This window comes from Nyctereutes procyonoides, unplaced genomic scaffold (assembly GCF_905146905.1).
Source record: "Nyctereutes procyonoides isolate TBG_1078 unplaced genomic scaffold, NYPRO_anot_genome, whole genome shotgun sequence".
Taxonomy (NCBI): Eukaryota; Metazoa; Chordata; class Mammalia; order Carnivora; family Canidae; genus Nyctereutes; species Nyctereutes procyonoides.
Genome location: NW_026575040.1, coordinates 7,213,547 through 7,237,638, shown reverse-complemented (window position 1 = coordinate 7,237,638; position 24,092 = coordinate 7,213,547). Strand labels below are relative to the sequence as shown.

General features: G+C 44.9%; 1 protein-coding gene across 8 annotated transcripts in view; it reads left to right on the top strand.

The window, feature by feature from the left end:
* The window catches only part of PAQR5 (progestin and adipoQ receptor family member 5), a 71,079-nt gene that overhangs the window by 21,289 nt on the left and 25,698 nt on the right, over positions 1 to 24,092 (top strand). For all 8 annotated transcript variants that reach the window (XM_055319725.1, XM_055319726.1, XM_055319727.1 and 5 more), the window contains one exon: positions 9,993 to 10,154. In XM_055319725.1, the coding sequence (XP_055175700.1) occupies positions 10,104 to 10,154 (51 nt within the window). In that variant the 5' untranslated portion in view covers positions 9,993 to 10,103. The remainder of the gene's footprint in view (positions 1 to 9,992; positions 10,155 to 24,092) is intronic.

The following is a 24,092-nucleotide window of genomic DNA, read 5'->3' as shown; positions in this document are numbered from 1 at the left end:
GGGTTGGCACAGACAAAGTGCTCACTATGTGTCCATTAACTGATGACCTCCTAGTGTTCCCGATGCAGGACACCCTCGCCCACCTCCACCTTCACCATGGTCATAACAGAGGGAGCCCCCTTAAGCTGCAGCTTGGGGTATGTGGTGGCTTTCCCAAAATGGAGGAGCTATTTGGTTTTATGGACCTGTGCCCCACTTATTATGAATGGGACTTGCAAGGCCAGGGTTGCCCCTGGGGCAGCAGTCAGGTTGGGGCACATGGAGGGAGGCTCAGATACAAGATTCTCAGGTGGGTGTATGACGAAAGGCTCGTCATTGCAAGCCATGGATTGGCTCACAATACTAATTTCTCCAAGATTTTCCAAGGGTTGGAGGGGACTCATTCACTTATTTCTTTTTAATAGTATTCTTGCTTTGGGGGGGAAAATGCACATGCTCATAGTGGGCAAACTCTGGTGTCATAGAAAAGGAGGAAAAGAGTAAAGCAAATCCCTAGGGCTAACCACTACCATCTAGAAGGAGCCACTGTGAACACATAGGGGGCATCCTCCCAAACGCTTTTCTGTCCATAAATACAAGCAGTTAAATGTAACACAGTTTTATATGGATGGTGTTACAAGATTTATGCTGCTCCATAACCTGCTTTTTTCATTTAACAACATGTCATGACACCGTTTCCTGTCAGTAGCCACAGATCTGTAACATTTTTTAACAGCCGAGCAGTGCAATTTTGCATGGCTGTACCATAACTTAGCCGGCCAGCTCTCTATTGCCAGAAATTTGGATTGTCTCCAACCTCTCACAATGTGCTAAAGAATATCATTCAGCTTTTTCAGATGTGCAATAATCACCTAGCAGTAAGTATCTAGGATAGCTGGGCTAGCTGGAACAAAGGAAGGGCTTGGTTCTCTCACTGAGTCCTAAAGCCACCCTGGGAGGTCACCATGGCAACCCCGCACGTGGAGCGCCCATTAGCTACACCTCCAGCCCGGGAGGTGGGTCAGGGCCCGAGAGGAAACAGTGGGTTTTCAAGCAAAATTACAAAACCCAGGGCAGAAGGAGCATGAGGGAGTGAGTGTTAATGCAGAACGGAGGTGGCTTAGGTTGCGGTGGCATTAATAGCCACTTTTTATTGAGTGCTTGTTATCTGGTAGATGGTTTTTCAGCCTCACAAGAGTCATTGATACTTTCATTATCCTCATTTAGCTGATAAGAAAATTCAAGTTGAAGTGATTAGGTGATGGGTCCAAGGGCACACATGAAATGATGGAGCTGGGATTTGAAATGGTCTTGCGTCCGCCACTCAGATTTCTCCTTACCGTGCCTTAGGTTGCCAGCCTCTCCCCTGTCACCATCCTGAGACCTGCAGTTGCGACTCCCCAGCCCCGGTGCATTCATTCTCAAGGCCTTCAGATGGTGCACCCCGAGCCTTCATCTGGGCTCTTCTCCTGGCTCCGTGCTGGGCACCGGTCACTCCATCCCCTGCGCCACCTCCATGCTGAACGGTGGACAGCTCCCCGAATGTGTGCTGTGCCTCCCTCCGCCGCGCCTTGGCCCCTGCTGCACCCTCAGCTTAGGGCGCTCTCTGTCCTCCACAGCAGCTGCACTCCTGCTTATTCTGCAACACTTAGCTCAAGCTTCATGTCTCAAGAAGTCTTTCCTGACTCTCTGATGTGACGCCCCGCCTCTGTGGCCCCACCCCCACCCCCCAGAAGCATCTCATGGTCCTAACCATCAGATGTGTTTTGTGTCACTTGTCAATGCTGATCGTCTGCACTAGAATGTGAGCTCTTACAGGATAGAAGGGTCCGTCCCCATTGCCTACGTGGTCTCTTGGACACATAGTGGGTGTTGCGTAAATGGGTGCTGAATGAATAAGTAGGTGGCCAAGCATGTTCCTGTTGGCTCTCCATTTCCGCCCCCTGCCCCGGGCAGCTCTCCCCAGGGGGAGCAGGGGGATGGGTGACTTTAACCCAGGTGTATTGGAGGAGCACCCTGTCTACCAGCAGCTACGCCCAACTTCCCCACCTCTCGCCTGGCTGGTTCCCCAACATTGCCCCTCAATACTGGCCACCGTCCTCCAGACCGGCTAACCCCTTTCTCTCACGGTTCCTACCCTTGCCCTGCCAGGGAAACTGAGGTACCGGGCAAATCCTCTCAATCACTGCTCCTGCTGCTCACCCTCCAGTCTGTCAGTTTTGCTCCATCAGTGCCATGAACCTGACTTTTTCTCATCTGTTGGATCTTCATCTGCTCTTCTCCTTCTGGAGCACCTTTGAAAGTCACCTCTCTCTGCTTCCTAAATCCATCTGTACCCTTGATCTCTGCTTCAAGATGTGGTCACATATTTTTAAACTGCAAATTTGTGCAAATCAAACTCAACTCGACTGGAATCTCCTTGATCCCACTCCCTTCCTGGGTGTCATCATTTCCCAGCCTGTGGGACATGGGCACCTTGAGTCCCTGGCACCCTGTGATCAGACACCTGACGTTGATCAGCAGAGCCCAAAATGCAGAGCTCTGGGCTGAACCCGGCAGGAGTGGGGGGTCTGCTGAGAATCCGACTGCACCTACCCCACTTACTCGGAGAGAAGGAACAGCAAGTTGTCGCTATATGTGAACTTGACCTTCAGATTTGTCAAGAGAAACTGGAGTCCAGGTTTTTCTTTCTTTCTTTTTTTTTTTTATGTTGGCTCGCATTTGTTTTTCTTTTCTTTTTTTTAAAAAAGATTTTATTTATTCATGAGAGACACACAGAGAGGCAGAGACAGGCAGAGGGAGAAGCAGACTCCCTGCGGGAAGCCCCATGCGGGACTCGATCCCAGGACCCCAGGATCACGACCTGAGCCAAAGGCAGATACTCAACCACTGAGCCACCCGGGTGCCCCTGATGCTGACATGTATTCGTGTGCTTATTGGCCACGTGTATGTGTTCTTTGGAGAAATGTCCATTCCAGTCCTTTGCCCATTTTTAAATTGACTTCTTGTTGAGTTGTAAGAGTTCTTTATATATTCTGGATATAAGTCTCACCATATATATGGTTTGCCGTATTTCCCCCATTTTGTTTTCCAGTCTCTTGATAATACCTTTTGATGCACAGAAAATTTTAATTTTCATATGCATTTTTTTTAAGGTAAAGCAGAAGTCTGAAGGCAGCTTGAGGCTGCTCTTAGACTCTGCCCACCCCATTCCTCACCTTCCCTAGTGCAAGTTCAACTCTCTGTGCTGGCAAGGACCATTTGGTGGTTCTCTGGGAGGGGCCTCCTGGCAGAGTGGTGGACTGGGTCACCTCCTGGGCTCTGTGCTGTTTTCCGGTTAACATGAAGGAGACCTAGACAGGAGCCGCAGGAGGAAGAAGGGAATCAGAGGTGGGCCCCAGATGCCAGCCCCCGTCCTGTCTTTGCTTCTCAGCTGGCTCAGAGCAAGCCTTTCCAGCAGCTGCTCTGTAGCCAGCAGCCTCCTGACATGCCCAGAAAGCTGGGACCTGGCCATCAGCATTCAGAACACACCAGTATGGGCAGAAATGTGGCCCCTGTCCTCTCTCCAGGTTTCTCCACTGTCTTCTCATGAAACCTAAACTCCCTATGTTAACGTTGCTTCTTCGGGTCAAATGTATCATGTCTTGTCTGAAATGCCATTGATGAAATTCATGCATCCAGTGGTAACTTGGATTAGAGACCTCTCAGGAGTTTCCTGATCTCGTGTTTCTAGTTTTCTAAAGCAAGCATGGGAAAAATCCCCTACCAAACAGCCTTCTTTGTTTTTGCTACATATGCCTGACTATGAGTTTTTTGTTTTCCAGCATAATTTTTTTCAGAAAAGAGGAAGTGGCATAATGATTGGGTCCATCTAGAGTTTTTCATACTCAGGGCCACTGCATTCCTTTATTTTTTAACAATTAGCTGGCTGTATGGGCGGTTTGGGGGGAGACACTATAACCTGAAACTGACCCCATTCATGCTTGTTTGGGATCCATCCAGAAGGCACCTGACACACACAATCAAAGAGATAGAAAATGTGGGGATCCCTGGGTGGTGCAGCGGTTTGGTGCCTGCCTTTGGCCCAGGGCGCGACCCTGGGGACCCGGGATCGAGTCCCACGTCGGGCTCCCGGTGCATGGAGCCTGCTTCTCCCTCTGCCTGTGTCTCTGCCTCTCTCTCTCTCTCTCTGTGTAACTATCATAAATAAATAAAAAATAAAAAAACAAGAGATAGAAAATGTAATACAGATTGAAATTTAGGCGCAAAAGTGTAACACAGGTTGAGACTTATTCCCAGGTATATGGTCTCCCACTGCAAGAACTGGTTTTGTTATAACGGAGACTTCAATGATCCCTTTAAAGAGCAGAGTAAGAAGATGAAAAGAGTAGCTGTTGCAAATTAACCCAAGCCAGTCGCTCATTTACAATTTCTGTATTTCATCAATTCCTGCATGTTGTTGTTTTACAAGCTCTGAAATCAGGATTCATTTCCAATCAGTGATGTCATCTCCTGATTATCGTTGGCAGCATTTTTTCCCCATCCTACTGGCACACAAAACAGTGGTGTGAGCTCCAGCTGAGAGTGTCTGAGAGTGCATTGAGATACAGTCTTGGGCGCTGTCCGTGTTTAGAGGTACCTGCAAATGGTGTGTGGGGAGGACCCCACACCCTCACAGCTGGGTGGCTCGGGGCACTGCACAGGGGGAGTCTCAGGCTGAGTTCCCCCCGCCATCCATATGTTTTTCCGAAAGGGCAAAAGCAGGACCACCTGTTCCGCAGGCGGGTGAAGTCCCAGCCCTCTGCCCTTTTAGGGACACTTAGGCACTTTCCTGAAAGTGCCTGTGAGATTGACAGATTTGCATCAGTTGGACTTCTCCCTCCTTGTAGGCTCCTAAATCCTCCCACCTGGGCTCATTCAGAGAGGAGCCACTCTGGGGCATCCTGTAGCCAGCCTCGCTCATGCAAGGGGAAGGGTACCTGGCTATCCTTCTCCTCAACTCCCATGTCTTCGTTGGACTCTGTCCTCCAATTAAGCAGCATACTCTGCACTAATTCGTAAAAGCCCTCTGGTGTGGATCTGAAATAACCCCAGCTGAACCAGAGGTGTGTGGCCACTGGAGTTTGAGTTTATGGTTAATCTTTCAAATGCTAATTAGCCACCACCCCAGGGGTGTGGGTTAAAACTAGCAATTTCTTATCACACTATCTGTGTGAGGTGTTTGCAAACAAATCACGGTCAGTATAATAATAGTAAATGAATACTTCTGTCGTAAGATACATTTTGTAGCAGCAGCATTAAACACAGAGGCGCCTGGGTGGGTTAAGGATTCCAACTCTTCATTTCAGCCCTGGTCATGATCTCAGGGTCATGATCTCAGTGTTGTGAGATTGAGCTCCACGTTGGCCTCATTGCTGGGCTCAGCCACTGGGGCTTGGAACCTTAAGATTCTCTCTCTCCCACTCCCTCTGCCCCTCCCCCCTTGCCCATCCACCCCGATTTCTCTGTCTCTCTTTAAAAAAAAAAAAAAGTACAGACTTCAAATAATTTATAGGGAAATGAGAATATTTTTCACTTAAGTTATATTAGTAATTCCAAAACCTGGCTGTGTAGTTATGAAGATAACTGTTACTGAAGATGCATATGAAGATTTTGAATACACTTATTTCTGTGCGATTTGAGTGGGAAAAGCAACATTTTAAAAGTAATAGGTTTGATATAGTAAGGGATTCTAATATGCCTAACCACATTAGTAAGTTAATGTTAGAGACTGTGTACTAGTTCATTTGCATCCCTAGAAATTATACATATTTTGGACCCTCTCATTGGGAAAATAGCCCATCAACTTATATTCAGTCACCTTATATGTAGACATATTTGGGAGGTTACAAGGTTTGTCTGCCAAGTCCACAAGGCCTGAGATTCGGAGTATGTAGGATGAAGTTTGGGGGGTGGGGGGACCTCCAGGAATATGAATGGAGCACCAGCCAAAGAGGGAGGAGGTAATCAGGTGCAAATTTCACCTTGATGGTGATTTTGTTGCTGTGATTTGCCCCCCCCCCCTTTTTTTTTTACGGGTTTTCTTTTTCTTTTTTTTTTTTTTTTTTTTTTTACGGCTATTTCAGGAGAACTTGGCAGGTCTTTGAGAATGTGTTTATAGCCCCTTTCCCCTCTTTTAGCTGTTTTAAAACATGTTTAAGCTGTGGAACCCCCATTTAAATGAAATCTCACATGGAACACCAATATGCTGTTGAAATCTTGGCAAAGCTTCACTTTGTGCTTTGACTTGGGAACTGTCCGAAGCCTTTTTGTTTTATTCGCTCTTGTTTCTAGGCCTCTGTAGAAAGAAACAGCAAACCAAGCGGCTGTTGGAAATACTGGAGATTATACTCTGGTGCTTATAGTGTTGGTGACCATTCAGAGCCTGGTGTGTGATGGGAACTAGAAAGACCAGCGAGTTCATTTTATGCTCAATTATATTGGCCATGATTAACAACACAGCCTATGAATCATCAGTCACGCTTTCTGAATTTCCATGATCATCCAGGGGTGTTTCACAATTTTGACAGACAGAAAGTTTTCTGTTTCAGATGCAACCTGATGATGGTTTAATGGGAGAGTTCCTACTTCCTTAGCAGAAGGACGTGACTTAAGAAATCTCTGGCTTTTGAAAGAGCCAAGGTCAAGTCTTACCTGAGAGTTTGTCTCAATCTGATTATCAGACAAGGAAGCCCGTCCTTTAGCCTCTGGGTTATAAACATCATTGTAAACACTCTGCATTGTCCATCATGTCGCAGGAGCAAAGGGAAATTAAGACCTAGTACTAAGAACCCTTTATTCATAACCCTTTATTCAAAGTTCATTCTCTTCTGAAAAGGAAACCTATGAAACCAGAAATCAGATGCTAGTCCTACTGTCCACTAGCTGTGGGGTCTTGGCCAAGTCCCACAGCTTCCATTTTCCTGCCTGTAAAATGGAAAATGAATTTTCCTATCTGAAAATTAATAATAATAGCAAGTGTGTTGTACCCTTACTCTATGGCAGGCCCTTGACATGAGTTCTGTCTTTTAATCATAACGATACCCCCATGAAAAAGTATTATCGTTATTTCTATTTTACCAATAGGGGAACTGAGGCACAGGAGTTATGTTCTTTGCCCCAGGGTTGCACGGGAAATGATGAACCAATCTCTGAATGCAAGTGGCTTGAATCTAGCACCCAGGTCCTTACCCACCCTGCCTTGTCTCCTGAGATGGCCATGGTGGGGGTGAATGAGATGGTCCAGAGGGGCAAGGTGACCAGCACAGGCTTGGTCCTGAGTGGGTGAGAGTTGGCCTTTTTCTTAGGGTAACTTGTGCTATCTGGTTGGGTGTTGCATCTCTTTCTTTATACATTTCTTGGAGACAGTGCCTGTCTTACTCATCTTTTTTTTTTTTTCCTATGCAGTGAAAGACAAGAATGGTATAGCAGATGCCTTCTTCCCTCTATTCTATGTGTCACAAACCTATGCAATTTTTTGAAAGATTTATTTATTTATTTTAGAGAGAGAGTGTCAGAGTGTGCAGGAGCAGGGAAAGGAGCAGAGGGAGAGGGAGAGAGAATCCTTGAGCAGACTCCCTGCTGAGTACAGAGCCTGATCCCACCACCCTGACCTCACGACCTGAGCTGAAACCAAGAGTGGGCCGCTTAACCGACTGAGCCACCCCAGGTGCCCCAAACCCATACAATTTTTAGATCTGTTAAATTTGTGCCTTGTCTTTCAAGCTGCAGAGAATCCTCAACTACGCATTTAGCCTTTCACTTACTTGCCTTCAGTGGCTGAAGGAAGACACGAGTGATTCATAGGCTACTCTCATCACCCCTTATGTTTGCGTTTGGTGGTCATCCTGTCTGGATGACGTGTGCTGGGAGAGTAGGCGACCATTTCTTGTCTTTGTCCTGCCTGTGACATTGAGGCTACTCGGGGGAGAACAAGAGGACCAAGGTGGACAGGACTGTGGAGACCAGACTTGGTCCCATTATTGTTTGAGGATTTCCTGGTGTGCCTGAGTTCCCCACAGTACGGGACCTTCATTCGCCTCGTGTTCTGCCACCAGGTGGATTCACGGTGCTTCCGAGAGTATGGGGGTCTTGGTGATTAGGTCTGCAAAACCGAGAGAACCGAGGTGTGCCGGGGCCCACTCACATCGCTGTTGTTTGCGCAGTATTAACTTTTATTTTCTTTAACCTGGGTGAAACGTACCTGTGCTTTAAAAAAATTATTTTCTAGAAAAAGTCTTTTCTTTATTATTCCGTAGTTTGGAAATAGTACACAAGCTTTCATTGTGGTGGAATATGTGCAACATAAAATCGACAGTTTTAACCATTTTTAAGTGTATAGTTCAGCAATATCACATTCAGAATGCTGCACAACCATCACCACCAGCTGTTTCCAGAACTTTTTATCATTCCAAACAGAAACCCAGTGCCATTAAACAGCAACACCCCTTTCTTCCCCGAGCCCAGGTTCTGATCTATTTTTTTGTCTGTCAATTTGCCTGCTCTAGGTGCCTTGTAATCGTGGAATCATGGAACATGTGTCCCCCCCCCTTTTTTTAAAGATTTTATTTATTTATTCACGAGAGACACAGAGAGAGGCAGAGACATAGAGGGTGAAGCAGGCTCCCTGTGGGAAGCTCAGTGAGGAACTTGATCCCAGGACCCCAGGATCATACCCTGGGCCGAAGGCAGATGCTCAACCACTGAGCCACGCAGGCATCCTACATTTGTCCTTTCTGTGACTGGCTTATTTCCTTTAGCGGGATGTTTCCAAGTTTCACTGATGTTGAAGCATCGATCACCGTGGCATTCCTGTTTGAGACTGCGTAATATTCCATTGTGTGCCTGGACCATATTTTGTTATTTTATTCATCCGTTCATCTGCTGGCAGACGTTTGGATTATTTCCCTCTTTTGACTGTTGTGAATAATACATCAGTGGTTTTGAGAAAGAAGCAAATTTATAGCGGCAAAACATAAATACATTGTATTTTGCTACAGACTTCCAGATAATAACACATAGAGCATAAAGAACTATAATAAGCATCAAAAAGTCTAAACAAACCACAAAACCCAAAACACACTTCAAGTTCAGAGGACAAGCGTCATTGCTTTCATGAATGGTGTTAAACTAGTATTTGCCAAAGGCCTGGGAGGAGCCAGGCGTACACTCTTGAGTTTCTAGCCATCCCAGCAGGAGGGGTCCTCTCCAGGCACCTGGGCAGGTAGCTTTGCTTGCAGGCAGGTGTGGTCGGTGTGACACGAGGGGGACAGGTGTGAACCAGGGTAAATTCCTAGCGCTGCTCTTTCTTTGCTAGACCGAGCTTGGATGTTTTTGTTTCCTAGACCCGTCCTGAGGGGTTGGGGTCCTCTAGCTCACATTACTCACAGCTGTTAAGCAGTCCTAATCCCGCATTTAAACAGCCTGGTTACTTGGAGTTGCTGTGTCTCCAGCAAGTGCCTCGGATCTGCCTGTCTGGTTCTTGAGTGGGTCTCAGGGCAGCTATGCTCCCGTCGGCCTTCTGGAAGAGCTGCTTTTCTTTGGGCGATCTGGGGCATGGCCCTTGTCCTTCTCTGCCCACCGAGTGGCCACAGACCCGGGATCACACAGTCTGTCCAGGGGCAGCACACGACACAGCGGAGAGCCAGCAGCTCCAGCCCTCCCCTAGCCGTGCGACCTCAGAGACCTCCTTCACCCCTCTGGCCCTGGTACGCGACGGGAGGGGACCAGGTGGCCTCTGCTGCCCTTCCAGCCCCACACTTTCATGATTACCCATATTATGATTTAATGACCTCCCGCCTGCACTCTTGGAATATATGACTCAGCAGTCTGATAGTTTTGCTGCTGTTTTTAAGGAAGCCTGATTATTTTGCCATCACAAGCAAGTGTTTGTTCCCTGGTCAAACAACCTGACAGCCTTGATCCGGCTGGATTGGGCTGAGGCTGACTGCACTTCTCTTGCCGTCCTCTTTTAGGGAAGCAGCTCGGGCACCTGCAGGCTGCAGGCACCCCAGGCCATGTCAGAACTTTTGAGTGGGTGACGGGGAGCAGCTGTCAGCCAGTGGCCTTCCTGACCTAGCTTCGAGATGCTGAGCCTCAAGCTCCCCCGGCTATTCAGCATCGATCAGATACCCCAGGTATGTGGGGTCATCCAGTGGTTAAGTTCGGGGCGGTGACACGGGTGCAGTCTCTGCACCCAGGGAGGGGGGGCGGGGCGGGAGTGCGGTTCCTGGCTTTGCTCCAGCCAGCCTGCTCTGTATAGACACCCCACCCCAGGGAAGGACAGTCTCCTGCGCCCCCCGCCGACGCTGAACCTGGAAATGGGAACGATCCCGAAACTGCTGATGTTGTAACCCTTCCCTGTGACATCTGTATTTTATCCCAAAGCGAAGTCTTTATGGAGATTCCACGCTCTAGCCAAAGGGATGTAGCCAGCAGCGCCCAGCTGGGTCGGAGTTTTCTTTGGGACCCTCCCTTGGGTGCTGGGAAGCAGGCCAGGGGTAAAGCACCTCGGGTGTGGCTTCGCCCTTGTCCTTATCATTTGCAGGAGGCTCAGGCCAGGTGCAGCTGGGGGCGAGGAGGAGGGTGGTCTCGCGGGCCTGGGCCCAGGCCCCCTCGTGGACTGCTGGGCCCCAGAGCTCCCATGCAGCCACCCTGAGACTGCTGTATGCATCAGCCACCCGAATTGGTAATGGGTCTGCGGTGAGGCCAGGCTGCTGGTGAGCCCCGGCTGCTGGTGAGCCCCAGCAGGCCGGCGCACCTGTCCCCGGCAGAGAAGGCATCATTTCCTCCACACCATTGTTGCCATTTTCAGAGTCCCTTCCTCTTTCACGGAAGATGAACAAGTGTTATTTCACAGTGGGATGTTTCATCTGGAGGAGACCAGATGAAGGGGGACCTCTCTATTCGGGAACACTAGTCCTGGGCGCCCTCAGCCCTGTGCGCGGAGTTCAGAAGCGGGCAGGTGGCCAGTGTGTGGCTGGGTGGCTGCAGCTAGGTGGCACCGAGGGGACAGTTGGACACCAGGCAGAGCTGTCTGGTGGGAAGTGACAATGAACACGGCAGGTGACAGACAGAAACGAGGCTGGCCTCGCAGGAAGCCCCACGTGTGCTCCCAGGGCTGTGTCGCCTGCTGCGATTTTCTCCGCTGGCTTCTACCCACAGAGCACTAGTGGCAGCACCTAGTGAGAGCATGGGCTGATCCTCTGATCGTTCAGTCACGACATTTTTCTTGACAGCCTGCGATGTGCAAGGTGTCACTTTTCACTTTATTGATGGTATCCTTTGAAGCACAAGTCTTTTTTTTTGTATGTATGTGTGTATTTTTTTTTATTGGAGTTCGATTTGCCAATATATAGCATAACACCCAGTGCTCATCCCGTCATGTGCCCCCCTCAGTGCCTGTCACCCAATCACCCCCACCCCCTCACCCACCTCTCTTTCCACTTCCCCTTGTTCGTTTCCCAGAGTTAGGTGTCTCTCATGTGCTGTCATCCTCATTGATTTTTCCCACTAATTTTCTCTCCTTTCCCTTTATTCCCTTTCACTCTTTTTTATATTCCCTGTATGAGTGAAACCATATAATGTTTGTCCTTCTCCGATTGACTTCACTCGGCATCATACCCTCCAGTTCCATCCATGTTGAAGCAAATGGTGGGTATTTGTCGTTTCTAATGGCTGAGGAATATTCCATTGTATATATAGAGCACAGCTTCTTTATCCATTCATCTGTCGATGGACGCTGAGGCTCCTTCCACAGTTTGTCTATTGTGGACATTCCTGCTAGAAACATTGGGGTGCAGGTGTCTTGGCTCTTCACTGCATCTGTATCTTTGGGGTAAATCCCCAACAGTGCAACTGCTGGGTCGTAGGGCAGGTCTATTTTTAACTCTTTGAGGAACCTCCACACAGTTTTCCAGAGTGGCTGCACCAGTTCACATTCCCACCAACAGTGTAAGAGGGTTCCCTTTTCTCCACATCCTCTCCAACATTTGTGGTTTCCTGCCTTGTTAATTTTCCCCATTCTCACTGGTGTGAGGTGGGATCTCATTGTGGTTTTGATTTGTATTTCCCTGATGGCAAGTGATGCGGAGCATTTTCTCATGTGCGTGTTGGCCATGTCTATGTCTTCCTCTGTGAGATTTCTCTTCATGTCTTTTGCCCATTTCATGATTGGATTGTTTGTTTCTTTGGTGTTGAGTTTAATAAGTTCTTTATAGATCTTGGATACTAGCCCTTTATCTGATACGTCATTTGCAAATATTGAAGCACATCTTAAATTTTGCTATTAACCTATTTTTTTAAATCATTTTCTTGCTTGTGATTTTGGTGTCATATTTAAGAATCCTTGGTTAATTCAAGGTCATGAAGATTTGCTCCTATATTTTCTTCTAAGGATCTTACATATAGATCTGTGATCCATTTTTGAGCTAATTATTGCATGTGGTGTGAGACAGGAGTCCAACTTTCTTTTTTTTTATGTATATATATGTTGGTATCAAGTAGTTCCAACATCATTTCTTGGTAAGACTATTCCTTCTTCAGTAAATTGCCTTAGCTCCTTTACTGAAAATCAGTTGAGTATAAATGTGAGGGTTTACTTCTGGACTCTAACTTCTATTCTGTTGATTTGTTTTTATGCCAGTACCACACTGTCTTCATTACTGTAGTGTTGTAGTAAGACTTGAGAAATGTGAATCTTTCAACTTTGTTTTTTTCTTTTCCAGATTGTTTTGACTGTTTAAGGTCTCTTGCATTTCCATATGGATTTATTTTTTTATTTTAAAAAATATTTTATTTATTTACTCATGAGACACACACACAGAGAGAGAGAGAGAGAGAGAGAGAGAGAGAGAGAGAGAGAGAGGCAGAGACACAGGCAGAGGGAGAAGCAGGGTCCATGCAGGGAGCCTGACGTGGGACTTGATCCCTGGTCTCCAGAATCACACCCCGGGCTGAAGGTGGCTTTAAACCACTTAACCGCTGAGCCATGGGGCTGTCCCATTTCCATATGAATTTAAGGACCAGCTTGTCAATTGCTGCAAAACAAACCAAAAGGCAGCTGGGATTTATTTTAGGGATCTCATTGAATCTGTTGATCAACTTGGGGACCATTACCATCTTAACAATATTTTTAACAATATCTTTTGTTAACAATATCTTTTAATCCATGAACATGGGATGTCTTTGCATTTATTTACATCCTGAATTTCTTTCAGTGATATTTTGTAGTTTTCAGTGCACGGGTTGACACCATGAAAAGAATTTGTTGAATTTATTCCTAAGCATTTTATTGTTTTTGATATTGCTGTACATGGAATTATTCCCTTAAATTCACTTTCATATTGTTCATTGCTAGTATATAAAAAGAAAACTAAGTTTTGTGGATCGATCTTACTTTCTGCAACCTTGCTGAACTTATTTATTAGTTCTAAAAGTTTCTTAGTTCTTGGTTTCTTAGATCCTTAGGATTTCCTATATGTAAGGCTGTATCACCTGCAAATACAGTTTTGCATCTTCATTTCCTATCTAGATGCCTTTTATTTCTTTTCCTTATCCAGTTGACCTAGCTGGAACTTCTGCCACGATAAAGCATAGAAGTGGTGAGAGCAGACATCCTTGTGTTATTACTGATCTTAGGGGGAAAGCATTCTATTTTCTACCACTAGAGTGTTAGCTGTGGCTTTTACTGGGTTGAAGAAGTTTAAAAAGATGAAATGCTTTTTCTGTGTCTATTGACATAATCATGTGGTTTTGTTTTTTTTCTCCTCTTAATCTTGCCAGCTTGCCTTTTTTTTTTTTAAATATTTGAAAAGAGGTGGATTTGTGGCTCAGTGGAGCCTTTCTGTTATGTATTTTATATCTCTAATGTCTGTTATTTTTTTATTATTTTCTTTCTGCTTTGGGTTCCTTTTGCTATTCCTGCTCTAACTTCTTAAGTTAATCACTCTGCCTTTTAATGTAAGCAACATACATATATTTCCCTCAAGTATTGCTTTAACTGCAGACTACATGTGCTGTTTGAATTCATTTCTAATTTCCATTTTGATTTCTTATGTAACTTACGATTGCTCAGAAGTGTGTGTGAATTTTTTTTAATTCCCAAAAGTCTGGAGTTTTTGTTATTGATTTAACATAATTGATTGCAGCCTGACAGTGTCCTCTGTATCATTCCCATCATGGAAATTTGTTTAGACTAGCTTTATGGTTTAGCACATGATCAATGTGCATAAATCTTCTAAGTGTGCCTGAAAATAATATATAATCTTCAGTTGTGGGGGGAGTATTGCATATGGGTCCTGTAAAATTGTTTTTTTTAAAAAGATTTTATTCATTTATTCATGAGAGATACAGAGAGAGAGAGAGAGAGAGAGAGAGAGAGAGAGGCAGAGACATAGGCAGAGGGAGAAGCAGGGTGGGGAGCCTGATGCATGACTTGATTCTAGCACCCCAGGATCGTGCCTTGAGCCAAAGGCAGACGCTCAACCACTGAGCCACCCAGGCATCCAAGACCAAATATTTTTTTTATATTATTACTAATTGTATTCTGCTTGATGTATCCGTCATTGAGATATGTTAAAATCTTCCACCCTGGGATCCCTGGGTGGCACAGCGGTTTGGCGCCTGCCTTTGGCCCAGGGCGCGATCCTGGAGACCCGGGATCGAATCCCACGTCGGGCTCCCGGTGCATGGAGCCTGCTTCTCCCTCTGCCTGTGTCTCTGCCCCCCCCCCCCCCTCTCTGTGTGTGACTATCATAAATAAATAAATAAATAAATAAATAAATAAATAAATAAACCCTTAAAAAAATAAAATAAAATCTTCCACCCTGATGGCAGATTTGTGGATTGCTCCTTGTATATAAGTCAATTTTTGCTTTATGTATTTTGAACCTGTATATTTTAGGTACATCCAGATTTATGTAATATCTTCCCAGTGCAGTAAATTTCTTATTATTTGGAGTGATTTTCTTGCTATCTAGTAATGCTTTCATCTTAGAATCTGTCTTGCAGTCATATAGTGAGTCCAACTTTATTGTTTTTGTTATTTGTCTATTTATTTTTTCCTTCCTTTGACTTTTAACCCCTCCTTGTCCTTATATATATATATATATTTTTTTTTTACTGTCCTTATATTTTAACTGTATCTTGTGTAAATGGCACACAGTTGGGTTTTATCTAGTTTGACAATATTTGTCATTTAACTGAATAGTTTAGTCTGTTTCTATTTATAAAGATTATTGATATATTTACATTTATTTTGATCATCTTATGTGGTTTCTATTTGTTATTTTCTCTGTCCTTTCCTTTCTTGCTTTTTTTTTTTTTCTTGCTTTCTTTGGATTGAGTTTTACATCCTTATTTCTTTTTTCCTTTTAACATTTGATTTTCTCCTCCACTTGTTTTATACTTAATATCTAGAAATATGCTCTGTATTTATTAGTTTAGTGATTGCTCCAGCTATTATAGCAAGAAAAATTGTATTAGGCAGGAATGTGAGGCCCCAGCTGATCACACAGAATGTTCTGGAATGGGGTTTGTCTTCATACTTGTCCCAAATGAGAAGAGGAAGTCAGGACTTCATATCCATCATCAATGGATATGTCTGCCGCCTCTGGGCAGGGAGTATAACATGGTCAATGTAGTGGCAGTTCCCAGAAAGGAATGGGTGACCCAGTTCTGGAGGGAAGGGTTCCCTCCTAAGTGCATCGTGGTATCTACTACAAGAAGATACCCTGCTTTGAACTGCTGTGGCCGAGATGTGACATTAACCAGAAATAGTCACATGGCCCCAAACCAACTGCAAAAAGTCTGAGAAATGTAGGAAAGTAAATGGAATATGTGGTGAGCACCAGTTGTTCCTGCCACACCTAACTTACTGGATCTGCAGACCAGCAACTTTCAAATCCCAGAAGCTTATCAGTTTGTTTTCAAATATCCCAACAAAGCATTATATTTTTCTCTTTCTGGAGAAATGTTCCCTGTCTCTTATTTGATTTTTCAGAACTACCTCTTAATCTCTCTGGACTGCTTTCTTTGAATCTGCTTTCAGTTCACTGATTTTCTGTTCAATTAGATCCAGTCTGCTATTTATCCCTTCAATGACTTTTTATTTCAATGTTTCTTAACTTCCAAGTTATATTAGGTTCTTTATAAGTTTGTTTGCCTTTCTTTCTTTGTTTTACCTTTAAAGAGTTTATTCATTTGAGAGAGAGAGACACACACACACACACACACAGAAGGAGAGGGAGAAGCAGGCTCCCCAGTGAGCAAGGAGCCCTAAGCAGGGCTCAATCCCAGGACCCTGGGATCATGACCTGAGCCAAAGGCAGACACTTAACTGACTGAATCACCCAGGTATCCCAGTCTGTTTACTTTTTATTCTTATTTTTAAGCTATTTTTAAAAACATACTGAACATACTGGCTTTATATTTCAGTACCTGTTCCTCAATCTCTCTTTCTGCCATCTATGATTTTTGCCATTTCTGATGCCTGGCCTTGTTTACAGGTGTGTGCATGCTTGCATTAAAACAGAAATCCTGGGCAGCCCCGGTGGCCCAGCGGTTTAGCGCTGTCTTCGGCCCGGGGTGTGATCCTGGAGACCCGGGATCAAGTCCCACATCGGGCTCTCTGCCTGGAGCCTGCCTCTCCCTCTGCCTGTGTCTCTGCCTCTCTCTCTCTCTCTCTCTCTCTCTCTCTCTCTCTGTCATGAATAAATAAAGAAATCTTAAAAAAAATCCTCCAGAAAGGATTTGCATTTGCTTTTGTTACCAGAGGGAGCCACAAAACTTTGACCTTTATCTGTTTGTAGCCACTTTAATTTTACCACTTGAGATTTCTTGGACTGTAGAAGTAATGTGGGTTTGGATCAGTAACCCATATGAAATCTAGCTGAAGGTTCTGAATTCTGGGAAGAGATTGTTTCAGAAAGACAGCTTTCCTTAATCTCCTTCTGCCTGGTGGTATTTATTTCACATTCTCTCATCTTTAGAGTCCTAGCCTCATTGGCAAATCTGCTGTTGTGTGTGTGTGTGCGTGTGTGTGTGTGTTTAAGACTTTTTTTACTTATTTGAGACAGAGAAAGAGAGAGAGAGAGAGAGAGAGAGAGCACAAGCAGGGGCAGAGGGAAAAGCAGGCTCACAGCTGAGCAGGGAGCCTGACGTGGGACTTGATTCCAGGACCCCAGGATCGTGACCTGAGCCAAAGGCAGATGCTTAACCAGCTGAGCTACCCAAGGACCCCAGCAGGGTTTGTCTTTGATGGGCCTTGGGGTTCATCTCTTATTTGCAGAGCCTGGCAGCAGAAATTCTGAAGGCAGCTTCCCACATGGTTACCTTTTTGTTAGGGAACCTGGTGACTTCCTTGCTTTTATGCCATCTTGCTGATACATTTATCCAGCGTACGATGCAGAATTCATCCAGCATTTTAATTGTTTTAGTTAGAAGGATCCTTTGTGACATCTAATTGACCATCATTCTTTCCCAAGCCAGAAGGCCCCCAGCCATTCTTCCTGGTTCTTCTTCCATTATTCTGGGTCCAGTGATCTCTCCCTTCTGAGAACTCTGCTTAGCACTTAGCATTTTTGTCAACTATAGCAATCGCTTGTTTCACTAGCATAGATGCAGTGGATGTGATGGGCTTTTGCAAGCCAATGGACTAGTGGTTGCATCTTGGTTCTGCTATTAATTAGGACCTTGGAAACTTCTCCCATTGAACTTCAGTTTCCTTATCTGTAAAATGGGGTTGGCAGTCTTGATCTTGCAGTCCTCTCATGATGATCTGATGAGAGAGGGTCTGCTCCTAACATGCCCTGGGTCTGAATCAGGAGAACCATGGAGACCACAGACTGTATGTCTGAATGTGTAAAAGTTACGTACAGAGCTAGAAACAGTTATATAGAATGGTTCTGTTCTCCCTTGACAAATTTCCCTTCATAATGTAAAGCTCTAATTTTTATATAGCAAAAGCAAATGTCAGAGACAACTAAATTTACTAATTGTTGTACAGATCTGGATGTTATGTTGATGGATTAGTGGTATTTGGATGAGTAATAAAAAACACATAATTTATAAATTAGTATATGTTTCATTAAATTTATTTTTTGTCTTTATTTCAGCAAAATTATGGGTTATATTGCTGTAATCAACATTATCACATAATTTGTGTTCTATTAACAGTGATTCAAAATTAGACCACTATTCTTAAGTCACTGAATCGTAGTTTTGTTTTGTTTTAAAATTAATTTCATTTGGGAGAAACTTCTGAGATTCTGCTCAGTTCTGTTAAGGTGAGGCAAGTGGAATTATCAAAAAATATTCTTAGGGATGCCTGGGTGGCTCAGGGGTTGAGCATCTGCCTTTGGCTCAGGGTGTGGTTCTGGGGTCCTGGGATGGAGTCTCACATTGGGCTCCCTGCATGGAGCCTGTTTCTCCCTCTGCCTCTCTCTGTGTCTCTCATGAATAAGACACAGTTTCTGCTCCATGCAGGGAGCCCGACGTGGGACTCGATCCCAGGACCCCAGGAACACACCCTGGGCCAAAGGCAGGCAGTAAAACGCTGAGCCACCCAGGCGTCCCTAAATTTTACATTTGATCAAGTTCAGACATAATGAGGTTGCATATAATTACAATTAAGAAGAAAATTATTAAATATTTTAATTTCATAGACATTACCATCTTTTATATGAATCTTTTTACTCTTAAAATAATACCTAGATCCATAAAGTACTTAAATTTGATTTTTCTTTTTTCTTTTTTTTTTAATATTTTATTTATTTATGATAGTCACAGAGAGAGAGAGAGAGAGAGGCAGAGACATAGGCAGAGGGAGAAGCAGGCTCCATGCACCGGGAGCCTGATGTGGGTTTCGATCCCGGGTCTCCAGGATCGTGCCCTGGGCCAAAGGCAGGCGCCAAACCGCTGCGCCACCCAGGGATCCCCGATTTTTCTTTTTTCAAGAAAAAAGATACCATAAAGAAGACTGAAAATGGCAGTATTTTGCTTAATCAAAATTATCCTATAATCTGTAATGCTCAGAAAAGTAATCTGTATGGAAGTTAATTTCAGGATTAATTGTACGTGAATCTTCTCTTCCATTGTTCACAGATGTTTTTGTTTCTTTTTTTTGAGTTTTGTTTTATTTAAACGTCATTTTTGTTACATATTTCACATGTGGCTCCTTTGGTTTAGAAAAATCTTGTATGTATCTAAGATATTAAATGTGTATTTGACTCCCTTTAAAAGTGAAATAAAAAGTGAAATAGCCAGACCTTGATATTTTTGTAAGCTTTTTTGCTAACAACATCCCATAACAAATATTTTTGAAGTGCTTAGACTCAGAATTTATGTCATTTCCTTCCCAAGTTGGGGTTCGCTCTGTATTTGAGGATCCTATTTCACTGATTTCTTTCCATCACCTTGCATCTCATCTAGATGAAATCTAAGAATTTAATGGAACTTATTTGGCATTCCCGTTGTGTGAAGCAGAGTAGTTTATGATCAAGTTGCAGCAAGATGTCCCATAGTGGAGAAGATTCGGAGAATGTCACACATCATCTTTGAATTGTCCCAAAGGAAGTCCTCCTAGTAAGAAACTAACACCACATGTTGCTATTTATTTCCAGCTCTCGGATTGCTTTTGGATTTTTGGTCAAATTCTGATCTTGTATTAGTTTCCTATTGTTGCCAGAAGAAATTACCACAGATCTGGTGGCTTTAAAAAGAAGGTAAATTTATTATTTTACAGTTGTGTAGGTTAGAAGTCTGACATGGGTCTCACTAGGCTAAAATCACAGTGTTGGTGAAGGCTCTAGGGGAGACTGTTTTCTGGCCCGTTTTGGCTTCCAGAGACCATCTGCGTCCTTGGCCCCTGGTCCCTGCCTGCACTTCCGAGCCAATAGTGGGGCATCTCTGACCCTTTTTCTATGGCTACATCTCCCTCTGCCCCCTCTTTTTCTGCTTCCTCTTACTTTTAAAGGACCCTGAGATTACACCAGACTCACCTGATAATCTGGATCATCTTCCTGTTTTAAGGGTAGTTGATGAGCAGCTTTAATTGCATCTCCGACTTAGTTCCCCTTTGCCATATTAACTTTACATGTTCATGGTTTCTGGGATTAGGGCATGGACATCTTTGGGTGGGGGGGAGGCCATTATTCATCCTGCCATGGACTTTCTGATCATGTTATACTGTTACCACAACCTAACTCATGGCAGATTTTTAAATCAGGGCCTTAAATTGAAAATTGCTTTCCTAGTTCTTAAATCAAAGACTGCATTTTTACAACAGATGTAAAACCAAGGGAACGTGCCATTGTTTCAACTTCCTTGCTTCATCTGTAGGTCTGTGCTGGGTATAGTGCTTATCATTCAACGGGACTTTTCACCCTGGCACACCCTACCTGAATTGAGCAATATTAATTTTTTAAAGACATTCTATGTGTCTTTTTTCCCCTCACTATATTGTCTGTTAAATTACTAATATCCTTTGGATCCTCCATCCTGGATAGGGAGATGTAATTTGGCTAGCTAATTCTTATCCATCTTTTATGTTCAGCTAGAAGAAATTCAGCTTCATTTTCTATAAATGTTGTGGCACATGCACAAAAAGCCATCCTCATGCTTGACTGAACGTCGGACACTTATTTTTTAAAAAACAGGACACTGGTGTTCTAAATGACATTCACCTTTCATTGCTGAATACCGACAGTGGTTGGCTGCAGTGGTTGGCTGTTACATCAACCTATCTGTGTAGTTCTAGTCATTGCATGTGAGTTGTGCACAAGTGGTTTTACAGTATTTTAACTGAGATCCTAAGTTCCAACAAATAGCAGCAAGATTCCCAAGTGATCTGCCCATGCCTGTGGAAGCATGTTTGAGAGACGCCAATGTAGAGACATCATCACACACACCCCCATGTATCTTAGCCAGCTCAGGTGGCCATCACGGTGTGCCACGGCCTGGGAATTGAGCAATATTAATTTTGACTTATCACAGTTCCAGAGGCTGGAAGTCCAAGATCAAAGTGCTGGTGGGGTTGGTTCTCTCGAGGCCTCTCCCATTGGCTTGTGGATGCCGTCTCCATGCAGCCCCCTCTCATGGTCCTTCCCCTGTGCCCGCACACCCCTTGGGTCTTCCCTGCTTCTGAGGGATGCCAGTCACATAAGACCAGAACCCAGTCTAACAGCCTCATTTTAATGCAGTCTCCTCTTTAAAGACCAAATAGAGTCACAATCTGACGGTACTGGGGGTTCAGGCCTCAACATATGAGTTTTGTGGGGGCATGATTCAGCCTGTGACACACTTTTTTTTTTAAAGACTGTTCTTTTTTTTTTTTAAAAAAAAGATTTTATTTATTTATTCATGAGAGACAGAGAGAGAGAGAGAGAGGCACAGGGCACAGGCAGAGGGAGAAGCAGGCTCCATGCAGGGAGCCCGATGCAGGACTAGATCCCGGGCCCTCAGGATCAGGCCCTGGGCTGAAGGCGGTGCTAAACCTCTGAGCTACCCAGACTGCCCTGTGACACATTTTGAAGAAGAAACGGAAGCTCAGAGGAATCCCTGACAGTCCACAATCACACTGTAGGCTAAGAGCCCTTCCGAGAGGCAGCATGATAGTATCAAGAGACTGAGCAAACTAAGTCTGAGGTTTGTATACATGCAGCTTTCAGATTGGCTGCTCCTCCTCCCGGGAGCTTGGAAAAATGTCTTAACCTCCCTGGACCTTAGTTTCCTTCTCTGTGAAATGGGGACATGTCCCTCACCAGGTCATGAGGACGGCTTGAGATCTGGATGGCAAGTGCAGATTGCCACCTGACCCCCCACTCTGCCTGCTGTTAGAATCTGCTCTTTATTGCTAGCCAGAATGCTCCATGATTTTCCCCAGGTGATTTGCAGCATAATAGCTAGAAACCAAGGTTTTAAAATGGGCACAGTGGAATTCTAGGCGTCAGCTGGCAGATGCGCAGCATTTTTCCTGGAAGCCAAGCCTTGGCAGGCACTAAAAGGAAAACCCACTGCTATACCCCTCCACTCCAGGTACCTGGGGGTTCTCACTTGTGAATAATAGGCTGCACATAATTTGATTTCATTTCACATTAAACTGCCTAGCCTGCAACCAGGGATGCGAGGTGGAATCCTACAAATCAATTCCACTGCGCAAATTAGCCAGCACCTGCTAACCTGGGGGTGCTTAGGAATGAGACCCAGCTATGGAGCACTGAGGCAGTGATTGCTATTTGCCTTTTGGGGCTGGACTGGGTGTGAATGCAAAATTGTTTTCAGTGTTTCATTTGTTTAGATTTATGGAGATATCTTCTTTTAAGATCGACCCTATGCAGAGCACTTTGGCAAGGTCAGAGAGGAAGATGGAGAGAATGCCACTCCTTTCCCGTGCTCGGAGGGGCTTAGAGCAAGAGTCGATCTAGCATTTTGGCTTAATAAACTGAGGTTCAAGTTGGAGAGGGTAGGGGAAAGTCAGAACATTGCTCTTCTGGGACTAAAGGACTCCCTTTCCAACTAACTAACTAACTAACTAACTAACAACTAACTAACTTCCTTCCTCCCTCCCTCCCTCCCTCCCTCCTTCCCTCTCTTTCTTTCCTTTCTTTTCTTTCTTTCTTTGATTTTATTTATTTACCCTGAGAGACACACAGAGAGAGGCAGAGACATAGGCAGAGGGAGAAGCAGGCTCCATGCAGGGAGCCCATTGTGGAATTTGATCCCAGGATCCTGGGATCATGACCTGAGCCAAAGGCAGACCCTCAACTGCTGAGCCACCCCGGTGCCCCAAGACACCTTTCTTTTATCCATTCTTTATCTGTCCTTTTTTATTTTTATTTTTTGGAGGAGCTGCTTGAAATCCTGCATCTATGGCATGGCTAGTGGGCTTCCCATCCAGGTCTGGGTGCAGGATAGCAGGTCAGAGAAGATTCTTTTAATATAGGCCTAGTCCTGATGTTGGTTGTCAGCTGGCCTCCCCAGGTCTAGGGCAAGATTCGTAAGTGTGGTCAAGTTGTCCAGTTTGCGAATTTCCCAGCCCTTCTATTCCCCTCTGGTTCTCGACTGTGTTGTCATCTTCTCTTGCTTCCTCAAATTCAGGATCCAAAGAGAACAGTAGTCATACCCTGCATCACCCTGGGCAAAATGTAGGCAGTCTCCCCCTCCAGCTCCCGTCCACCCACTGCCCCTCTGTGAGCCCCATGTCTAAGCTGTCCCACAGCCCCTCCCTGTGTGCCATCACCCCCCATGCATCCAGCACTCTGCAGGCCTCTTGTCATGAGATCTCCTCCTACACAGGATTTGCTAAATTCATTCATGTGAGGGCGTGAATCATCAGTAACAGTGGCTCCTTTCTGGAGCCTTTGTGTTTTAATAAGAGGCCAATGCCTTAATAAAATTGTTTTAATAAAAGGAAGACAGAAATATGAGATGGAGTGATCCCCAGTTTCGGCCACAGAGCCTTTGCTTGCCCACCGAGCACAACGCACCCCCTTCACATGGATTGAAGACTGAAGGCCATGGGCCTGTCAGCATCCCTGGTGGGGTGGGCAGCTGCAAGCCAGGATTCCTGCTGCCTGAGACAGGAGCCCGTCCACTGTAAAGTGGGGATGTCAGCAGGATTGAACTGTGAATCAAAAACTGGAACAAATCGCTTTAATCAACTAAGACCCAAACCTAATTCAAATAGTATTTTTTCACTGGACCGTGAACCAGCTTCATGGGTCCCCCTCCCCCTGGTTGACCAGTTGAACCCAGAACTGAACTAAGAAGGGAACATACTCATGGTTTTATAGGTGAGGACACAGGCCCTGAGAGTCGTGGCTGCTCAAGGCCACATGGTACCTCAGTGGCCCAGATTTGACTCTACCCTGGTAACCCCTCACTCTCCCCACTTGACTCAGAACCTCAAGACATAGTACATGTTACCTATAGTGTGCTTTTTTTTTTTTTTTTAAGATTTATTTATTTGAGAAAGAGGGGAGGGGAGATTAGAGGGGTAGAGAATCTCGAACAGACTCCACCCCCAGGGCAGAGCCCAACAGAGGGCTCCATCTCATGACTCTGAGATCGCAACCTGA